This window comes from Hyla sarda, chromosome 3 (genome assembly GCF_029499605.1).
Source record: "Hyla sarda isolate aHylSar1 chromosome 3, aHylSar1.hap1, whole genome shotgun sequence".
NCBI lineage: Eukaryota > Metazoa > Chordata > Amphibia > Anura > Hylidae > Hyla > Hyla sarda.
The window spans coordinates 325,134,383-325,156,926 of NC_079191.1; the positions used below are offsets into that span (position 1 = coordinate 325,134,383).

The 22,544-nt window shown below is 40.3% G+C and overlaps 1 protein-coding gene across 4 annotated transcripts in view; it reads left to right on the plus strand.

The window, feature by feature from the left end:
- VTA1 (vesicle trafficking 1) overlaps window positions 1–22,544 on the plus strand; it is a 270,718-nt gene that overhangs the window by 209,779 nt on the left and 38,395 nt on the right. For 3 of the 4 annotated variants that reach the window (XM_056567241.1, XM_056567244.1, XM_056567243.1), the window contains 2 exons: window positions 5,374–5,556; window positions 16,004–16,087. In XM_056567241.1, the coding sequence (XP_056423216.1) occupies window positions 5,374–5,556; window positions 16,004–16,087 (267 nt within the window). The remainder of the gene's footprint in view (window positions 1–5,373; window positions 5,557–16,003; window positions 16,088–22,544) is intronic. The other variant, XM_056567242.1, reaches the window with a different exon arrangement.

The window sequence follows — 22,544 nt, forward strand, 5'->3', positions numbered from 1 at the left end:
GTTATTCCTGGAGTAGTTGGTACAAGATCTTTCAAAATCGGATCATTCCGAATAATATGCCAATGATGCTGGAGCATCATTTTGATCTCTTTAGCTCCACTATTATAATTAGTGATGAAATTATATTTAAACCGATTGTCAATCTTTTTTTTAGTATTTTTGTATCTAGTCACATCCCTACTTGTCTCCGGTTTCAATATATTAACCACTTCAGTGGGGGATGGTTTACCTCCATTACTTTCTACTGGATTAATTAAATGTATTTTTTTTTTTTTTTTTTGACCTTACAATACGCTTGAGATAATATGATGTAGGATAGCCCTTAGCTAAAAACGCTCTCTCAAAAGTATAGACTGACTGACAAAATCAGAGTCTGCAGTGCAATTTTTCCGTATTCTAAGATATTGCCCGTACAGGACACCCCTCAAACAGCTTGGATAATGTGCACTATTGAGACAATTGTCACACCATACACGTCCAATCACCAAATTACACAATATTTCCCACCCCTCAACAAACAGTCAACAAAAAGAAAAGAACGACCAGAGGTTGCAGAGGAAGTAGATTACGCAGACCCAATTCTGTCCCATGTGGAGCAAAAAAAGTTAAATTATTCAATCTTTCCACCTATATATTGTTAGAAAATAAAATTAGCCTTTTATCTAAAGGCTTATCTTTTTGTCCTGTGACATGCCCTAGTGAATTTCAACTTTTACTGGATTTAAACCAATATGTGTGAAAACTCACTCTTGCAAGATATTTTCTTCACTTGCTAATACCCAGAGCAACTATATATGTCCCAACCCTGATAATGTTAACTTAGATATCATAGATTACATGATTCCATTAAGACATGTAGAGGTTAAACCCATTTCATATTTTTATCCACTCCACCATCGAGGTAGTTTTTGGATACATTTTATACTGTTGTGATAACAAATGTATCCAATTTAGTACCATTGATAATCTCACACCCAAGTGCTGTTAAAATATTACAGAATAATGCTCAAATCATTATTCGTCCAGCAGACAAGGGGGATGGTGTGGCCATTTTAAATCGAGGTGATTATATAGGTGAAGCACATAGGATTCTTTTAGATACAGAATATTATGTTACACTCAGTACGGATCCTTCTCCTGAGTACCATCAGACCTATGTCAGTATGATTAATCGAGCCGCTGATAAAAATATACTTAATAAAAAGGAATTTTCTTTCCTTCCCATTAAACATTATTCTCTTACTAATTTTTATTACTTGCCTAAACTGCATAAATGTTCTATTAATCCCCCCTGTTGTCCTATAATTTCAGGAATATCGTCAATCACTGCTAATTTATACCATTATGTAGATTTATTTTTACAGTTTTATGTGTTATAATTACCCTCCTATTTGAAGGACTCCACCCAATAAATTTTTGAACTTCAAGATCATGATTTACCCCCCTGTTTTTTCCTTTTTTAACTTTTAGATGTTCACTTTATTCAAATATTGATACGGACCTCGGCCTCATGGTTATTCAGGAACTTCTATATGGAGATTCTAGTATGCATCCAGATCAAGCATCATTTCTTTTATAGTCTATTTCATTTATCTTGAAACATAATATTTTTTTCATTTTATGGTACCATCTATAAACAGATCAGGGGCTGTGCTATGGGAACGCGCTTTGCCCCAAGTTACGCTAATCTGTTTATGGGTGCTTTTGAGGCTGTCCACATAGCACAGTCCCTGATTTATTTCCCATATATTTTATTTTCCCGTCGATATATAGACAACCTGTTCTTTTTATGGACAGGTACAGAATCTCAAGCAACAGAATTTGTCACTTATTTGAATTCTAATTAATGGGGTCTTCAATTTACATTGCATTATTCAGCAGACAATATTCAATTCTTGGATTTGGAGAACCAAAATAGAACAGGTTGTGTATATATTAAAACTCATTTTAAATCTGTTGATGGCAATAGTTTTTTAGAATACAATAGTGCACATTATCCAAGCTGGTTGAGGGGTGTCCCGTACGGGCAATATCTTAGAATACAGAAAAATTGTACTGCAGACTCTGATTTTGTCAGTCAGTCTATACTTTTGAGAGAACGTTTTTTATCTAAGGGCTATCCTACATCATATTATCTCAAGCTTATCGTTAGGTCAAATATAAAAAAAACAAATACATTTCATTAATCCAGTAGAAAGTAATGGAGGTGAACCATCCACCATTGAAGTGGTTAATATATTGAAACTGGAGACAAGTAGGGATGTGACTAGATACAAAAATACAAAAAAAAAAGATTGACAATCGTCTTAAATATAATTTCATCACTAATTATAATAGTGGAGCTAAAGAGATCAAAATGATCTTCCAGCGTCATTGGCACATTATTCGGAATGATCCGATTTTGAAAGATCTTGTACCAACTACTCCAGGAATAACTTACAGAAGATCAAAAAATCTACAGAACATGTTGGCACCTAAAAGAAATATCACTATTACTAATCCTCTTATTGTACCATTACGTAAATGCTGTTCCCCTTGTAATAAAAAATGTTGTTTATGCTGTGACATGATCAGTGGTCCTGTAGAAATATTCTAATCATCTCAAACAAAAAAAACTTTTTCTATAACACCAATTTTTGAATTGCGATACACAATATGCAATTTATTTGCTGTCCTGCAGTTGCAGATTGCAATATGTTGGATGCACCATTCATAGGTCTAACATAAAAAATAGTTTCACACTACACAGTATTTCCCAACATTTCACTCTTATTCATAAAAATTATTTGTCTTCTTTGCGCTTAATTATTCTTGAAACAATATCACAGAATACCCCTAACTGTTTTCAATGTTTAATTAATCGAGAAACCTTTTGGATATTTAAATTGTCAACTTTGGTACCATATGGTCTGAATGAGACCATTGACAATGTCCGCTAGTTCTATGTAGCGCCTAATGCAACTTGCTGACCTTATGTCAGGCTTTTTGCCTGATATTTTGGCCGTTTTTTTCGTATCGGTGTGCTACTTATTATCATTTTTACTGTAAGTTAATTTTTAGATTGGTTTATCCATAATCAATTTTTTACGTGATATGTGCAGTTTTTTTGGTTATTTATGAACCTGTGTATTGCAGACATTTCTATGCATTGGATATATCATGAGTGTTAATGATCCTTTTATACATATATTTATTCTTTCTAGTGTACCAAGTTTGTATGCAATTTATCCTATATGGTCTCTTGTGATAAACACTATTTTTATAAATTCCTTTTGCACTGTCACTGCACTGACAGGGTTAATTGTTTTTCCTATAAATTTGTAACCCATATGTCCCTTGTTATGCCTGATGAAGCTGCAAACTCGCAGTGAAACGCGTTGCATCTTGGGAATAAACCTTCCTTGATTTTACCTGGTTTCTTACTGAGTTTATCCTGCGCCTTGTAGAACCGCCGTTCCTCTCTGAAGCCTCCCTGATCCTGTGCCATAAGAAGAAATAGGCAGCAAAAGAGATGCTAAACTTTATGAGCAATGAGAAATAAGTGCCTTGCTATGAAAGATAAAGTTAGGGAAGCAGTTAGTAATATAAGACAGTCTTTTAGGGGTAGGCTAAGTAAGTATTACAGCTACTGCTTGTGGAGTGGTCTTAATGTATGTGTACCAAATACATTTGTTTATCAGAAAGGAGGCAACTTTAAGGAAAACCAAAATTTGGCCTCACTAAGGCTGCATTCATATCTCGTTTTGTACATACGGGCGCCGGATCCGGCTGGGGGAGGGGCAAATCGGGCGCTCCCATACCCCAGCCGGATCAGCCCGTGACTCCATTTACTTTAATGAGCCAACCGGAGTCAAACGGTGACTCCGGTCAGCTCAGTTTTGACCCGTATGCGGTTTTGGACCAGACCTAAAACCGTAGTATACTACGGTTTTAGGTCCGGTCAGGAAACTGCATACGGGTCAAAACTGAGCTGACCGGAGTCACCGTTTGACTCCGGTCGGCTCATTAAAGTAAATGGAGTTGGTTATCTTTTTTGGGGGTGTAAAAACAGCTTGCAGTCGTTGGGGAACAGATTCCACAAGGTGCCAAACATCCTCCATACTCAACCAAACCCATGCCCACTGCAGCAGCTCAGTTGTTCCACATTTGTTAAAGGAGTGGGAGCAGATCTCACAGCTCATCCTAGCATTTCCTAAACATGTTCAGTGGGTTACAGTCTGGGGATTTTGGGTGCCAAGAGGGCGTGGAACATTCTTTGTCCAACCACATCCTATTGATCTGAGCCCGATGTCACTTCTTGAAGATATGGGTAGAGATGTTCCTCTAACAGGTCCCTATAGCGTTCACCATTCAAGGGTTGTGGTATGATGACTAATGGTCCCAGGGTACGCCATGAAAATGCTCCCAGATCATTACACCACCGCCTCCAGTCTGTGAAAGCCCAACAGTGCACCCACAGCGAACAGCTTTATGCTGTTTACGCCAGATGTAAATTCTGCCACCCCTATAGTTCAGAAGGAAATGGGAATTGTCACTCCAGACTACCTTCTGCTATGTGTTAAAAGTCCGTTGGTGTCTTTTCTTGGCCCATGCAAGGCCATGCGAGGTATTGTGGAAACTTGTCTTACTTGCCTGTTGTCCCATTGCTAGTAGTCCACTATGCCTCCTGACTTTCCTCCTCTTGGATCAACCACATGTGCCCTGATGCAGTGTGATCTGATGTCTGTCTATGGTTCATCCAGTCTCTGTACACTCTTAATGCCATGGCTAAGAACAGCCTAAGATGCAGTTGTTTCAGAAATCCTAGCACCACACCTCCAGGCCTCAACAATCTGCCTGCGGTTACCCATGAATATTTCCTTCTGCTGGGCAGAGTAGAGGTCAACACATTATCTAAGAGCCAGTCAGGATGTGGCCACTACATGGTGCCAGTCCTTGCTAATGCAGTCATTGTCCATTGTATAAGAAGTGAGGATGGGAGTGTCACAGTTGCCTATAAGGGGGCTTTTGGAAACAGTGGCGGTTATAATTTACTTTATTTGCAGGTAATATTAGTTAAGCTGTATGCTGATTGAGTCTTTAGGTTTCGAAACTATTTGATGCTTTCAATTGTTTTGAAATGATGAAACTGTTTTCTAGTTTCTTGCCTCTAAAGCTAAATTAAATATATTTTGTGTTTCAATTGCTCACCATTGATGCCAAAATCCATAGTGACATGGCTATGCCAAAATGATGTAATGTATTTTATATATGAAATAAAGCTTTTCTGATCTTATTGATTGTAAATGATTGCTGACCATGATATTTAAATTCTGCCATGCATGTCAAATTTTGTAATGTTTCAATTATTATTTTGTATTGATCACTAAATAGATCTATATCCTTCTACAGATGAAGATGATGAAGGCTCATCATCTGCAGACAAACAAGACCTTGAAAGATCATCATCCACATACCAACCAGGAAACATGCCAACTTCTAACTACACTGGAATCCAGATCCCTCCAGGGGCACATGCTCCAGCCAATACACCAGCAGAAGTTCCGCACAATACAGGTAAGATGACTTTTTTTTTAGACTGGTTGTAGCTGAAGGCTAAAGTTTTGCACAATAATAATTTCATTGTTTATTTAAAAAACTAATTTTATTTTAAAGTATTTGGTTTTATAAGGTGTATTCACAGTATCCTGCGCATATTTGAGGCACAGGATTTGAAGCTGTGTTAAATCATTTAGTTTACATTTAAATCTACAGCTTCAAATCCTGTGCATCAAATTTGCGCAGGATACTGTACGTGTGAATACACCTTAAGGGTCTATTCACACCTACAGTATTCTGTGCAGATTTGATGTGTAGGATTTCAAGCTGTGTTCAGTTTACATTGAAATCTGCATCAGAAAATCCTGCTCATCAAATAGGCGCATAAAGTCTGCACAGAATACTGTACATGTGAATAGACCATAAAGGGGTTTTCTGGGCTGATATGAATGATGGCCTATAAACTATAAAGTGAATGGGGCTATAGCAGTTGGTTGTGTTTGCTGCGTAGTGCTAAATCAGATTAGCCTTAAAAACCCTGTGCCATGTTTACCCAACATGCTGCATTTTTTTACTTAAGGATCTTTGAACCTGTTAAAGACGCAGGGCGTTTGGGTACGCCCTCGCACCCAAGTCCTCAAGAATGCAGGGTGTACACTTTATCTATATCTATATTTACCTGCCAACGAGCCCCCTGGAGCTCCGGTACAGGTGTTCGGTCCCCGGGCTGTATTCTTCTTACTTCCTGTTAGCCCGGCACGTCACACGGAGCTTCAGCCTATCACTGGCCGAGGTGGGACATCGCTGCGGCCAGTGATAGGCTAAGCTCCGTGTAACGTGCCGGGCTAACAGGAAGTAAGAAGAATACAGCCCGGGGACCGAACACCTGTACCGGAGCTCCGGGGGCTCGTTGGCAGGTAAGATAAAGTGTGTTTTCTTTTATTTTGATAAAATAAAAAAAGTGTGCACCGGACTACTCCTTTAATAACACGTGGCACAGCCACGTGTGTAAATGAACTAATTAGGTTAAACCACAAGGTCTATGGTGTACACGTAAAAATATAGAAAATATAGAAAAAAAAATTCATTTTTGGTCACTTCATATATCGTAAAAAAAATAATAAAAAGAACATAACAAAAATAGTACCGATAAAAACTACAGAACATGGCGCAAAAAATTAGCCCTCATGTAGCCCCTTATACAGTACAGAAAAATAAAAAAAAGTTATAGGGGTAAGAAGATGATAATTTTAAACATACTAATTTCGGTGCATGTAGTTAGGATTTGTTTTTAAGTTGCAAAATAAAATGAAATCCACATAAATTAGGTATCCATGTGACTGCATGGACCTACAGAATAAAGGTATGGTGTCATTTTTACCAAAAAATGCACTGGGGAGAAACAGAAGACCCCAAAATTCACAAAATGGCATTTTTTTTTTCACACCACAAATAAGTTTTTTGTTTTGTATTGCCGCAGATTGTTATAAAATAAGTGATGTCATTACAATGTACAGTTGGTGATGCAAAAAACAAACCCTTATATGGGTCTGTAGGTGCAAAATTAAAAGTGTTATTGTTTTTGAAGGGGAGGAGAAAAAAATAAAAATGCTAAATGAAAATTGGGTCCTTAAGGTGTTAATGTTTTGCTGATAATCTGGACCCATCGTATCTCCAGCAACAAGTTGTTATCTTTGGGGAAACCCAGCAGTAAGTATTCAATTTCAGTACCACATCACTGCAGAAGAATTTCCTATTGAAATTTACAGGTTTTGTGCCAGGTCCTCGTAAACAAGTCTTTATAGCCAATCTTTGCTTTAGCTAATTGATGACATACAAAACAGGACATCCCTCTGTTAATTCAGCGTTCCCTAATGTAGCATTAGTAAATTCAGTTTTTTTCTAAGGCCCCTTTCACACTGCCGTTGATGGCCGGCAGTGTGATGGCCACTCGGAGAGCTGGTCAGAATAACAGGAGGAAAATTACAGCATGTGCTGCCTTTTTCTCCCGTTATTCAAAATGGCGCCCGGTGGCCCACATAATAATTCATTGGAGCTGCCGAGACACCTTTGTTTGCCATGGCTTCCGTTATGAGAACGGCCATTAAAATCGGGGAAAAAAAAGAGACTTTGACATTTGTTCTTGAAGGGGAGCAAGGGCAGTGTGAAAGTAGCCTAAACCAGACCACCCTTTTGGCATTAAAAGGCCAACAAGCCGATCTAGTTTACCCTTGATACCCTTCACATTTTTTATTGATTTACCGTGAATTTGCCAACCACATCTGCTGAAAGTTTATTCCAGTAAAATAATATTTACGGATATTGCTTCCCTGAATTGAGCAGCGGGACTTCTGCAGTGCATATTTCCGGAAGAAGTGGGCAGAATTTAGTAATTGACCCCTCTGTGGACTTCTGGTCACCCACTCTGTAACCCCGTGTTTTGGGTTTAGAGTGGGTGATCAGGCTGACAGTTTATCTAATAGGTTCTGTTTTTGACATTGCGCCTCAGTATTCTGGGGACAGGACTGTAGTAAGACTGATGTCAGGGTAAATGTGGTCGATACGATCACTCGATTATATTGTAGGTCCACATTTCTTCTGATGAGGATTATGTTTTAGTTCTGTAAAATGAATTGGATGTTGGGATCAAGTACATATGGAAGACTGCACATGTATCTTTCATATCTGCTTTTACAAAGAAAAAAGGAAGGAAATAAAGATGGATTAAGGCACATATCATAAACATACAAAGTCTGAAAAGACCAACCATTCTGGTTATTTTCACTTGGTCATCAGTCTGAATTGACTTGACTGTACCTTATAATAAGTAGTATATTAAACCCCATGCTGTAGTAGGGCTGGACGGTATACCGGTTCATACCGAATACCGAAATTTTTGTGCTGCACGATATGAATTTTCCCCATACCGCAATACTGGTTGGGCCCCTCCCCCTCGGGAATGAATGAATTATCCGCCCAGCGCTGCGCTGTCCCCACATTGGGGAACTAATCATATGTGACCTGCGAGCGCTTTTCTCCCCCCTCCCCCCCCCCCCAATTAACCCCTTAAGGACGCAGGACATACTCAAACGGCCCCTTTTCCGAGTCCTTAACCCCTTAAGGACCGGGGTTTTTTCCGTTTTTGCATTTTCGTTTTTTGCTCCTTGCCTTTAAAAAATCATAACTCTTTCAATTTTGCACCTAAAAATCCATATGATGGCTTATTTTTTGCACCACCAATTCTACTTTGTAATGACGTCAGTCATTGTGCCCAAAAATCTACGGTGAAACGGGAAAAAAAATCATTGTGAGACAAAATTGAAAAAAAAAAACGCCATTTTGTAATTTTTGGGGGCTTCCGTTTCTACGTAGTACATTTTTCGGTAAAAATGACACCTTACCTTTATTCTGTAGGTCCATATGATTAAAATGATACCCTACTTATACAGGTTTGAATTTGTCGCACTTCTGGAAAAAATCATAACTTCATGCAGAAAAATTTATACGTTTAAAATTGTCATCTTCTGACCCCTATAACTTTTTTATTTTTCCGTGTATGGGGCGGTATGAGGGCTCATTTTTTGCGCCGTGATCTGAAGTTTTTAACTGTACCATTTTTGCATTGATAGGACTTATTGATCGCTTTTTATTCATTTTTTCATGATATAAAAAGTGACCAAAAATGCACTATTTTGGACTTTGGAATTTTTTTGCGCGCACGCCATTGACCGTGCGGTTTAATTAACGATATATTTTTATAATTCGGACATTTCCGCACGCGGCGATACCATTTATGTTTATTTTTATTTTTATTTACACTGTGTTTTTTCTTTTATGGGAAAAGGGGGGTGATTCAAACTTTTAATAGGGAAGGGGTTAAATGATGTTTATTCACTTTTTTTTTGCACTTTTTTTTTGCAGTGTTATAGGTCCCATAGGGACCTATAACACTGCACACACTGATCTTTTACATTGATCACTGGTTTCTCATAAGAAACCAGTGATCGATGATTCTGCCGCATGACTGCTCATGCCTGGATCTCAGGCACTGAGCTGTCATTCGGCGATCGGACAGCGAGGAGGCAGGTAGGGGCCCTCCCGCTGTCCTGTCAGCTGTTCGGGATGCCGCGATTTCACCGCGGCTATCCCGAACAGCCCACTGAGCTAGCCGGCATGCTTTCGGTTTCACTTTAGACGCGGCGTTCAACTTTGAACGCCGCGTCTAAAGGGTTAATAGCGCGCGTCACAGCGATCAATGCCGCGCGCTATTAGCCACGGGTCCCGGCTGTTGTTAGAGGCCGGGCCCGAACCGCTATGACGCGGGGCCACGCCGTGGCCCCGCGTTATAGATCGGGAGTGGACACATGACGTTCCAGTACGTCATGTGTCCTTAAGGGGTTAAGGACTCGGGACGTTTGAGTACGTCCTGTCAAATCCCGGCCCCCCGCCGCTAGCTGGAGGGGAGCCGGTGCCCGATGCCTGCTGAAATCGTTCAGCAGGCATCGGGGCATATCGCCCAGGGGAGTCATGATGACCCCCCATGTCGGCGATGGCCGCAAATAGCTGGACAATTCAGTCTCTGACGGCCCCGAACAGCCACAGCCAGCAAGGGTGAGGTGGCACTGGTGCCACCTCACGATCGCCCTGATTCGTCGGCCGGTTTCCCGGCCAACCAATCAGGGCGCCTGCTGCGGGTGTCACTTCCGCAACCCGCTCCGCCCCTCTTCCGGAGGACGTGAGCGGGTGCAGGACGTGCACCCCGGGAGCTGGGGACCCTGATCCCCGGCATCAATGTTGGGATCGGGGCCCCAGGAGCGGCGTCGACGACGAGGGACTGACCTGATGCGGCGTGGATCGTTGGAGGTGAGTGACAGCCTCCTGCTGTTGCTTAGCAACAGCTCCCAGCATGCCCTTATGGGCATGCTGGGACTTATAGTTTTGCAACAGCTGGAGGCACATTTTTTCAATGGAAAAGTGTACCTTCAGCTGTTGTGTAACTACAACTCCCAGCTTGCACAAACAGCTAAAGTGCATGCTGGGAGTTGTAGTGGTGCATCTGCTGGTTGCATAACTACAACTCCCAGCATGCCCGTTGGCTGTCAGGGACTGCTGAGAGTTGTAGTTTTGCAACAGCTGAAGGCACACTGAGTTAAGTAGCAAACCAGTGTTGCATAACTACAATCCCCAGCATCCCCAGCCAAAGTAGTATGCCTCCAGCTGTTGCATAACTACAAGACCCAGCATGCCCTTCCGCTGTCCGTACATGCTGGGGGTTGTAGCTTTTGCAACAGCTGAAGGCACACTGGTTGCAAAACACTGAGTTTGTTACCAAACTCGGTGTTTCACAACCAGTGTGCCTCCAGCTGTTGCAAAACTACAACCCCCAGCATGCACTGATAGACCGTACATGCTGGGAGTTGTAGTTTTGCAACAGCTGGATGTGAATGTACAGGGTACACTCACATAGGCGGAGGTTTACAGTAAGTATCCGGCTGCAAGTTTGAGCTGCGGAAAATTTTCTGCCGCAGCTCAAACTGACAGCGAGAAACTACTGTGAACCCCAGCCCGTGTGACTGTACCCTAAAAACACTACACTACACTAACAAAATATAAAATAAAAAGTAAAAAACACTACATATACACATACCCCTACCCAGCCCCCCTCCCCTCCCCAATAAAAATGAAAAACGTCTGGTACGCCACAGTTTCCAAAACGGAGCCTCCAGCTGTTGCAAAACAACTACTCCCAGTATTACCAGACAGCCACTGACTGTCCAGGCATGCTGGGAGTTTTACAACAGCTGGAGGCCCCCTGTTTGGGAATCACTGTCGTAGAATACCCCTATGTCCACCCGTATGCAATCCCTAATTTAGGCCTCAAATGCGCATGGAGCCCTGTCGTATTTCAAGGCAACAGTTTAGAGTCACATATGGGGTATCGCCGTATTCGGGAGAAATTGTGTTACAAATTTTGGGGGGTAATTTCTGCTTTAACCCTTTTTAAATATGTAAACATTTTTGGAAAAGAAGCATTTTAGGTAAAAAAAAAATTTTTTTTTACATATGCAAAAGTCGTGAAACACCTGTGGGGTATTAAGGTTCACTTTACCCCTTGTTACGTTCCCCAAGGAGTCTAGTTTCCAAGATGGTATGCCATGTGGTTTTTTTTTTTGCTGTCCTGGCACCATAGGGGCTTCCTAAATGCGGCATGCCCCCAGAGCAAAATTTCCTTCAAAAAAGCCAAATGTGACTCCTTCTCTTCTGAGACCTGTAGTGCGCCAGCAGAGCACTTTTCACCCCCATATGGGTTTTTTTCTGAATCGGAAGAAATTGGGCTTCAGATTTTGGGGGGTATTTTCTGCTATTACCCTTTTTAAAAATGTAAAACTTTTGGGAAACCAAGCATTTTAGGGAAAAAATTTTTTTTTTACATATGCAAAAGTCGTGAATCACCTGTGGGGTATTAAGGTTTACTTTACCCCTTATTATGTTCCCTGAGGGGTCTAGTTTCCAAAATGGTATGCCATGTGTTTTTTTTTTGCTGTTCTGGCACCATAGGGGCTTCCTAAAGGTGACATGCCCCCCAAAAACCATTTTTTGCTCCTTCCCTTCTGAGCCCTCTACTGCGCCCGCCGAACAATTAACATAGACATATGAGGTATGTGCTTACTCGAGAGGAATTGGGTTTCAAATACAAGTAAAAATTTTCTCCTTTTTACCCCTTGCAAAAATTGGGTCTACAAAAACATGCGAGTGTAAAAAATGAAGATTGTGAATTTTCTCCTTCACTTTGCTGCTATTCCTGTGAAACACCTAAAGGGTTAAAACGCTGACTGAATGTCATTTTGAATACTTTTGGGGGTGCAGTTTTTATAATGGGGTAAATTTTGGGGTATTTCTAATATGAAGACCCTCCAAATCCACTTCAAACCTGAACTGGTCCCTGAAAAAAAGCGAGTTTCAAAATTTTGTGAAAAATTGGAAAATTGCTGCTGAACTTTGAAGCCCTCTGGTGTCTTCCAAAAGTAAAAAAAAAGTCAATTTTATGATGCAAACATAAAGTAGACATATTGTATATGTGAATTAAAAATATATATATATTTTGAATATCCATTTTCCTTACAAGCAGAGAGCTTCAAAGATAGAAAAATGCTAAATTTTCAAATTTTTCATCAAATTTTGGGATTTCACACCAAGAAAGGATGCAAGTTGCCACAAAATTTACCACTATGTTAAAGTAGAATATGTCACGAAAAAACAGTCTCTGAATCAGAATGATAACTAAAAGCATTCCAGTTATTAATGTTTAAAGTGACAGTGGTCAGAATTGCAAAAAATGGCCGCGTCCTTAAGGTGAAAAAGAGCTCAGTCCTTAAGGGGTTAATTATCAGCCCAGCGCTGCGCTGTCCCCATCGGGGTAAATACTCACATATCACCCGCAAGCGCTGCCCTCCTCATCCTCCTGTTTATTGCGGGCCGCCGGCTGGCTTCTTACATGGCAGTGGGCTCAGCCTATCACCGACCGAGGCGGAACATCGCTGCGGCCTGTGATAGGCTGACGGCTGTCCGACATTCCCGTCCCCAGGAAGCTAGTCCGGACCGACGGGGAAGGTGAGTTAAAGTTATTTTGTTTATCTTTTGCAGCATGGGCATAGGGATACAGCGTACAGTATAGAGTGTCAGTGCCGGCGGCCCGCAACAAACAGGAGGACGTGGGAGGCAGCGCTTGCGGGTGAAATGTGAGTATTTACTCCAATGGGGACAGTGCAGCGCTGGGCTGATAATTTTGGGGGGGGGGGGAGGGAATACCGTTATATACCGTGGAACCGCCATAAGTTACAAAAATACCGTGATACACATATTTGGTCATACCGCCCAGCCCTATGCTGTAGAACATTTGTCCTAAGGAGATCTTATTAAGGCCAAAAAAGTTGAAAAAATTATAATACTAATCTATTACGGTCTCTAGCAGTTCTTATAGCATTTGACCTGTGAGTTTATTTACTGCGTGGCTAGCACCTTCGTATTGCACAGCTTCTATGATTCACAAGTACTAGTATATATTGGAACGCATATGCTTCATTCATTTTAATGATCTTTTTTATTTTGCTTATAAATTAGCAAGGTGTTTCCTTTCCTTATCCAGTGTTTATGCTTTAAATCATTAGCACACATTGATATGATCCCGTCTACAATGCTCAATGTCTTTATCTGAGGGAAATCCTTCTGATATCTACAAAGAATACTTCATGTACTAGTTCAGGTCATATTTATTTCACTTCTATTGTTAATTAGGGGTGCCGCCCGAGGGAGTCTTTTATCATGCACACAGTGTTATTGGCTGCATAACATCGTCAAATATGTAAGAGTTCATTTAGGTATAATTTATGAAAAAAAATCTAAAGTAATGGTCTTTAATCTTGTGAGGCACCTTGAACTTTTAGGCCATGTTCACATGCAGCAGAAAATTTCCATTCTAAAGTGTCCCTAAACTATGCGGTGAATTATTGGAAAAATCTGCTTGTCACTTTGCCACAGCTTCTGATGTGGATTTCACCCATGCTTTCGACATATGTGGCTTATGCTGAAAAAATGGTAATGTAAAATCCTAGAATGGTACAGCTGTAGTACTGTATATCCCAGTGGCTATTAACAATAGTCCATATATAGTTCAATAGCAAGTGGGGCTATGATGTATCAACATTTAAATATTTTTTATAAATATGTGTTTGAGCAAACTTTTTCAGCAGTGCCTTTATCTTATAATAGTGATACCTCTAAACCACTAGTGTTGCCAGTGGGTTGCAAAGGCAAATAACATCTAGCACCCTAACCCAACCCCAAAAGACTAAAGTGAACAGCGATAAATACAGCATTGCACATCTGACCCACCAAATGTAGAGTCAACAGTGATGCATACAGTGTTTGTATCACCGCTCATTACCGTACAGGAGTTTATTGATAGACAGGAGTCCTTTCTTCTGTATGTACGTTCCATGGTGCACTACCATCTACATGGAATGTATGTGCAGGATCAGGGACACCTATCTATTTCGAAAGCAGTAGCAGCTGCAGACTATAATGTACATGTCCATGACTTGCTGGACACACTATGTGCATGTCCATCATTGCCATAGCTTCTTCTCATTACTCATAGTTATTGGTGAAAGGAAGGTATTGGCACATTTAGCCTCCTGCCAGTCATAAATTTCTGCTGCTCTACATTATATCTTGGGCTTTAAGGAGGGTTTACTCACATCTTTTTATGGAAGGTTTCTCAGTCCGTTTTCTGACCCAAACACAGGTGTGACTAGATGCAGCAAGGAAAAAATGACCTACAAAGAGGCGCCCAGGTATCCATGGAAAGCCCTTCTTCAGATTATGCATATTCATAAAAAAACATATGTATCTTGGCTTTATATATGCACACTGATAAAAAAAAACAAGATGGTGGCCAGATCAAAGGTCAAAGTGACACACTCTAAAAATCTGCATAAATGTTCCAAGAAAATCAGATTTCACATTGGTAAACAGTTACCTAGCTTTAATATAACTAGGCATTAACAAAATTTGTAGTCTAAGAGAAATTATATAATGGAAAGGAGCATGTTTAAGTTTGTCCAGTTAAGGACCAGGGTGAGGCTTAATCCGCATTTTGAAGTTGCCGTGCGCTCCGCGGCTAGTAAACAAAGGGCGACGTGCCCCAGCTTCTAGTGTTGACAGAGCCGGGCGGCACGTTGGTTGCGAGGGACACGTCTCTAAGGAGCGCGTCCCTGCAGCAAAGGTAATATAACACAAAGGTATTACAATATGCTTAATCTGAAGAAGGGGTTTGTACACCTGAAACGCGTCATTCCTGTGTACTCCAATAAACTTGAAGCTTTACCCCACTTCCATGACCTGGTTGTGAGCTTTCCATGGATACCTGGGTGCCTCTTTGTAGGTTATTTTTTCCTTGCTGCATCTAGTCTAACTACAGGCTTTCCATCCGGTTCCATCCTGAGACCTGTGGGCTTGCACGGGATCCCCCTCTCCATCATACCTCTGCTTGAGGTTATATGCGTATTTACTATACGCTTCAGGTGAGCGGCTATTTTATAGACTCCTACCTTGCCCCCACTTTTGTGTGGGGCACATTTTTGTGTTTATTAGGGTAACGCATAAGGCGCCTACTCTGGTCCTCTCTTTTTTTTCTACTTCTACACAAGAAACACAGGTGTGATTCCATACGGTAGGAAAAGTATAAGCCCTTCCTTTATATTTTCCATTCCTATTGAATCAATTTCTGCCTTTGGCTCAAAAAAACTGAATGAAAAATTGCCACAAAATGCTCTGTGTGAACCACCAACTTAACGTGTCCCTAAATTGATAGATCTCAATTTAAAATGAATTCACTGCAAATTGACTTTCTCTGGATGTGGTTATAATCAGTTTATTATTTCATTTCTGTCTTTTTTTTTTTTAGGTGTAGCAAGCAATGCCATTGCTAATCCATCTCCGCAAAATATACCTTCTGTAGACCCATCACTGTACAATGCACAACCACAAGGTATGGATCAAAACGGGAAAGCTGTACAATACTTTTTTTTATTTTAAGTGATTAAATATATCATGTACTTTGTTTTACCATAAGCAAATTGAGACAACACGAAAATGATAGTTCCTTTATTTATTGTCTGTTGTACAAAAGTGGCATATTGTAATACAGTAGCCATGCATAACAAAAGATTGTAGATCTGTATATATATATATATATATATATATATATATCACACACACACACAGAAAAAAGAATAAGTTGGCCAGCACATACTGATGCCACAATACTGCATGGGCCCAGCATACAGGCGCACGCTGCTAGGCTAAATATATATAAACAGGAGAATACAGCAACACACTGCTAGCACAAAGATACAGATAAAACATGAAATGCTATATTGCTACAATGCAAAAAATGAAAAAATGTAGATGCTCTGCTCACCATTTGGCGGCCAAATATTTTGGACCATCCCACCGCGATAAGGTGACCTCATTGGGACAGACCCTACACTGTGAATGTGCCTCTGTGCAATCTGTTACCAGGCTTGCAAGATCTGGAACATCCAGCACCTTATAAAGATTGGTGGGGTGCAGGAGCCAACATGGAGGTATATGGCAAAAATAGTGGACCTGTAAACCTGCTTTACAGGAGCCACAGTGCTATTTTAGCTCTTTGGCCAGAGCTAGTGCAAGGATTTTTTCCACCCTAGGCAAAAGCCAATTTTGTCGCCCCTTTGACTCCACCCATTGGCCGGCCCTTTGACATGCCCCACCTTACTACTAGGGAGACACACTGTAACAAACCTCCTCCGCATGTAATCACCTTACAACTGGGATGACACACTGTAACAAGCCCCTCCCCATGTAATTCACTTACTACTGGGGTGACACACTGTAACAAACCTCCTCCTTATGTAATTCACTTACTAATGGGGTGACACACTGTAACAAACCCCCTCCTCATGTAATGTCTTTACTGCTGGGGTGACACACCGTTACAAACCCCCTCCTTAAGTAATAACCTTATTACTGGGGTGACACACATCAGAAGTGGTGCTGCTGGCTAAGCTGATTGATTGAGAGGTTCAGAGAGTGGCTGTCTAACTCATGTGGTGAACAGAGCGGCACTCCCATAAAGAGGGCGTTCTAGGCGGCTGTCTATTTTGCCTATAGCAGAGCGGACCCTGTCTGTGGTTCCTTCAAAGTTTTCCCTACACACCAGCGCTTCCATGTGCCCCACCCTTCTTAGTTTTATGGCATATATCCTACAATCAGGCATGGTGTGTCATGATAGAAAAAGGAGTTTCCACTGGAAATATTCACACCCTTAATGACACATCAGTTTTTTTGGCAGTTTCATGTTTTCCTCCTTATCTTTTAAAATCCATAACTCTTTCAATTTTCCATCTACAGACCCAAATGAGGGCTTGTTGTTTACAAGACTGATTGTGAAGCCCCAAAAAATTATTTGTGAAGTGAATGTAAAAAAACAAAAACAAAATTATGCAAATTTTAGGGGACTTTGCTTCTATGCACTGCCCTTTACAGTTAAAATGACAATTTGTGTTCATTCTGTAGGTCCATATGATTACAAAGATACCCAATTTAGGCTGCATTCACATCTCGTTTTTGCAATACGGTTGCCGTATCCGGTTTCATTGAAAAAAAACGTATCGAACTGTATTGCAAACCGTATATATAGACATTTCATTGTAAACCGTATGCCAACCGTAGCATCAGGTTGTGTACGTTTGTATCATTTAAGGTTTTATACAGTTTTTAACGGTACACCAAACCGTAGTCTACTACGGTTTTGTGTCCCGGTCAAAAACCATATCCAAACTGTATACGGTTATTTTAAAATGGAGTTCTATGGTAACCGTATGTAACCGTATGTGCATATGGTTACATCCGGTTTGCACAGTACGGTTTTTCATTTTTTTCTTTTTTTGGGGGGGAAATTCAATAAAAAGAAGAACTTTATTTAAAATGTTGACAAACGTAAAACCGTATCCGTTTTTTTTCAAGGAAAACTTATTAAAACGGACATCCGTTTTCAAACCGTATACGGTTTAAAAACGTGAGGAGGCATATACGGTTGCAGTTTGGAGACATACGTTTTTTGTACAGAAACGGGATACAGGACCCGTATTGCAAAAACGAGATGTGAATGCAGCCTTATATATTTTACTGCTTAAAATCATTATCATTTTTTTGTAGGAGAATGAGTATGCTTAAAATTGTCCTCTTCTGACACCCTCTTAAGTTTTTATATATGGAGCTGTATTAGAGCTAAAATTTTTTGCACCTTGATCTGTAGTGTTTATTAGTTTTGTTTTGATCGGCCTTTTTGGTAGCTTTTTATTTTATTTTTTTTCTGGTATATGAAGTGACCAACTATCTGGAAGTTGGGATCCTTTTTCTATACGCCATTCACCATGCGGTTTCATTAACATTATATTTAAATAGTTAGGACATTTCCGCAAGTTTGTCAATGCAGACTGGTAGCTGCGGCCTCTGCCTTTTGATACCAGCCAGTACCGAGTGGGATTAAATCAGAATCCCACTCTAAAGCCGGTACCCTCCCCTAGACATACCCATGTGTCCTGTGGAGAAAATGGGTTAATAACTACTTTCAATATATTATGTGTTGAGATCCTATTGTTAAAATTTAGCATGTGAAATAGTTGTTCCTTTGTTGTTTTTGTTAGTGTGTTGTGTGTTGTCCGGTTATTTATTTATTTTAGTTTTCTGTTGCACATCACTCACTAGCATCATCCAATAAAAAACTTAAAGGACTGTAGAGATCAAGCTTCTCTTTGAATTTGTCCCAAGAATACAGGCCACTAAGCAAACTGGCACACTTTTTAATCCGTCGTGTGTTCTTAATGCATTTTCAATTAAAGTTTGGATTCTTAAATTGTTATTTACTTATGCAACATTGAATTGCAACACTGGATAAAGTAAAGTGTCTATAAATTAATTATTTTTACTTTTAAAATGTACTTGGGTTTTCTTTTACATAGAATGATAAATTTGCTGCTGCTTTCTAGTTTTGCCTTATTTACGCCACCTTGTGTCTGACATATTTTACACCAATTTATTGCTGATACCTTTAATACATTTGCCATATTTTGTTTTACCTCTCTTATCCACAATTCTTTTCTAGACAGAACAAGGAATGTGCAAATAATTTTTTCAGTTAGTATAACAATTTTGACACACAGCATGTGCTCCTTTTTATAGTGTAGGGTTCTTCTATTTCTGACACACCTGACCAAGAGATCATCCTTTGTTCACCAGACAGGAAACACAAAACACCTCTGTAGTGTCTTTTTGTCGCCAGCAGGTGCTACTGTGTCAGTCTTACCTTGGGTTGGTTCCATCTGTTGCTGCTTCCTGTGACAAGGCTTGTGGTGTGTTCCAGTCAGTCATCCTTCTTCCCTCTGTACTGCCGAATAGAAGAATAAGAGTTGCTAGTAATAGGGATCACCCAGTAGGATCTCTCCATACTCTTAATATGCTCCCTGTTGTCTGGTAGGTTTGGCTCTGCTGACTGACATCATGAGGGCCTGTAGGCACAGCAGCCTGTATGCTGCCCACTTAATGGGTGTCCTCCTGTGATGTCAATGAGCTCTAAGCCACTATTAGCTGTGAATCATGTACCAGCAGAATCAATTCAAAAGCCCTCTGATGTGATTTCTTGAGGGGAGTTATTTTTATTCCATGGCTTCTGGTTTCTTTCTCTGCAATCTTATCTGAACCAGGAGAAATTACTGATCCAAGTAGGAGAAATGGGAAAGGGGGAACTCCAGCTCCACAGTGAATAAAATGTAACCTTTAATGGTACATGTTAAAATGGAAAGTCCAAAAAAGACCAACAGTGCTCAGTGAGTTAAAACCCACGTCCACCGATGCGTTTCGGACCGTTAATAGTCCTTAATCATGGTGCTACATCCTCTCCGGGCAACTGCCTTTTATATACTGACTAGTATCTCAAAGTCACATGACAGACTAAGTCACAAATTAAACCACAACTGTTGCATGATCGCTGCTAATCAGAGTACGGCAAGCAAATGGTTAACTTAAAGCTTATGACAATCATGAGCAAAAGCTCAGTATATGTATGCTAAATCACTTCTGTAATTCATACCTTTCGGATATCTCGTATCCAGCATTAATATTCAAAAGGATTCATGCTTCAAAAGGACACGTGACCAGTCTCCACCTCTTCGTGGTGGATGCACCCTTTCAATGCCACAAACTTCAATGGAAGACACATCCCCTTAATGGATTTCATGGATGTGTTTTGCAAGACCAGATAGAGAACGCAGATTGAAAGTCGTAGCATGTGAACTGTGAAAGTGTTCATAGATGCTTCTTTTTAACTTACGGGTAGTGCACCCAACATATTGCACTTTACACAGTCCACATGTTGCTAAGTAGACAATGTGTGTCGCATCACTATTGATGAAAGTTTTTATGGAATACCTGTTTCCATTTACAGATGATGCAGACTCTGTTGTCTTAACAACATGTTTGCATAAATTGCATCTGGCACGTGCACACCTATAGAAGCCCTTAAGGTGAAGCCAGGTATCTGAAGGCTCATCATTTAATATATTGCTTGGGGATAACTGATTACGTAGCGTACGACCTCTTTTGGCCACAAAGTGAACCCCTTTATGTAGGATAGACGTCAATATCTCATTCTCAAACAAAACCGGTAAATGCTTGGATACATTTCTCTTGATAGCTGAAAAATCTGTACTATATTGAGTGGAAAATGTGACTTTGTCCGTAGTCATGACACTGACAGCTTTGGAGGTTTTTCTCTCCACTAATAGAGCGTCACGGCTTTTATTCTTAGCTATGTTTTTTGCTCTATTAAGCGTGGCTCTGGAGTAACCTCTGGCTAACAACCTGTCATCAATGTCGGTACACGTCTGTTCGAAAATGGTGTCTATTGAAGAGGCTCGTCTGGACCTAATGTATTCACCAACAGGTAAATTACGAGTAACATGACTAGGATGACAACTAGTAACATGTAATATACTGTTCCCGGAGGTGGATTTTCTATACATCTTCATGTGTACCGACTTGGCAGGTATGTCACCCTTCAAATGTACATCAAAAAATTAATTAAAGGTTCCCCCCACTCCAACGTGAACCTTAGGTTCAAGTTATTGTTATTTATGTAACTCAAGAACAACATAGCCTCCTCCTGGGAGTGGGACCATACCAGGAAGAGGTCATCTATATATCGGTCGTACCACTGGATGGCACTAGCAAAGGGATTATCGGCCGAATATAGATGAGCCTCCTCCCAATAGGACATGAATAAATTGGCTAAACTAGGGGAAAATTTGGATCCCATGGGACAACCTGTAACCTGGATGTAGAAATCAGTGTCAAAATGAAAAAAGTTATTTTTTAATAGAAAGACTAGTGCATCCAATAGAAAATTACACAATGTGGCATCATAATTACCATATTTTTTGATGTGATATTTGACAGCTTCTACTGCCAATTGGTGAGGAATACAAGAATATAAACTTGCCACATCACAGGATAGCCATGAATAGCCATCCAACCACTCAAATTTGTCAACAGCTGATAATAATACTTTTGTGTCACGGACATAACCTGCAGTACGCACAACCAAAGGCTGCAACAACATGTCTAGCCATGATGCCAGCCTTTCATGCACCGAACCGATCCCTGCCACTATGGGGCATAAAGGTGGAGGGAAAATCTGTTTGTGAATTTTTGGGAGCGCATGAAAGACTGGCATCACAGGACATTCAGGACAAAGAAATTCAGCTTGCTGTTCACTGAAAATATTCAAAGATACACCATAAGATATCAATACATTCAGCTCTTTTTTGACCATTTCTGTAGGATCATTGGAATTTTCCGATACGTATCAACATCACTAAGCATTTTTAGCACCTGATCATGGTATAACGATTTGTCCATAATCACCGTGGCCCCCCCTTTATCTGATCCCCTTATTATGATGTTTGTTTGTTTTTTCTAATTGTTTAAGCACTGTTCTTTCAGCGCTATTAAAATTTTCTTCGGGTACCCTTTTATTTTTCTGATAAAGTTCTTTCAAATCTTTTTCTATGCAGCTCTGGAAAGTGTCCATAGTCTCAGTTCTTGCATTTACTGGGTAAAAATAGGGGTTCGCAGTTTTGAAATCATTTTTAGTATTGGTGACTGGAGTAATGTTAGAAACAAAAGATTCCACAGACAGATCTACCATCTCAAGCATGGCACATTGATCTTGAAAAGAGCAATGGAGTGGTAGTTGGTTAGCTCCCAATAAATTTAAACATATTAGGGATGTGCTATCTCCTAATATGAATTTAAACAGCTATCCTGTGATGTGGCAAGTTTATACTCTTGTATTCCTCACCACTTGGCAGTAGAAGCTGTCAAATATCACGTCAAAAAATATGGTA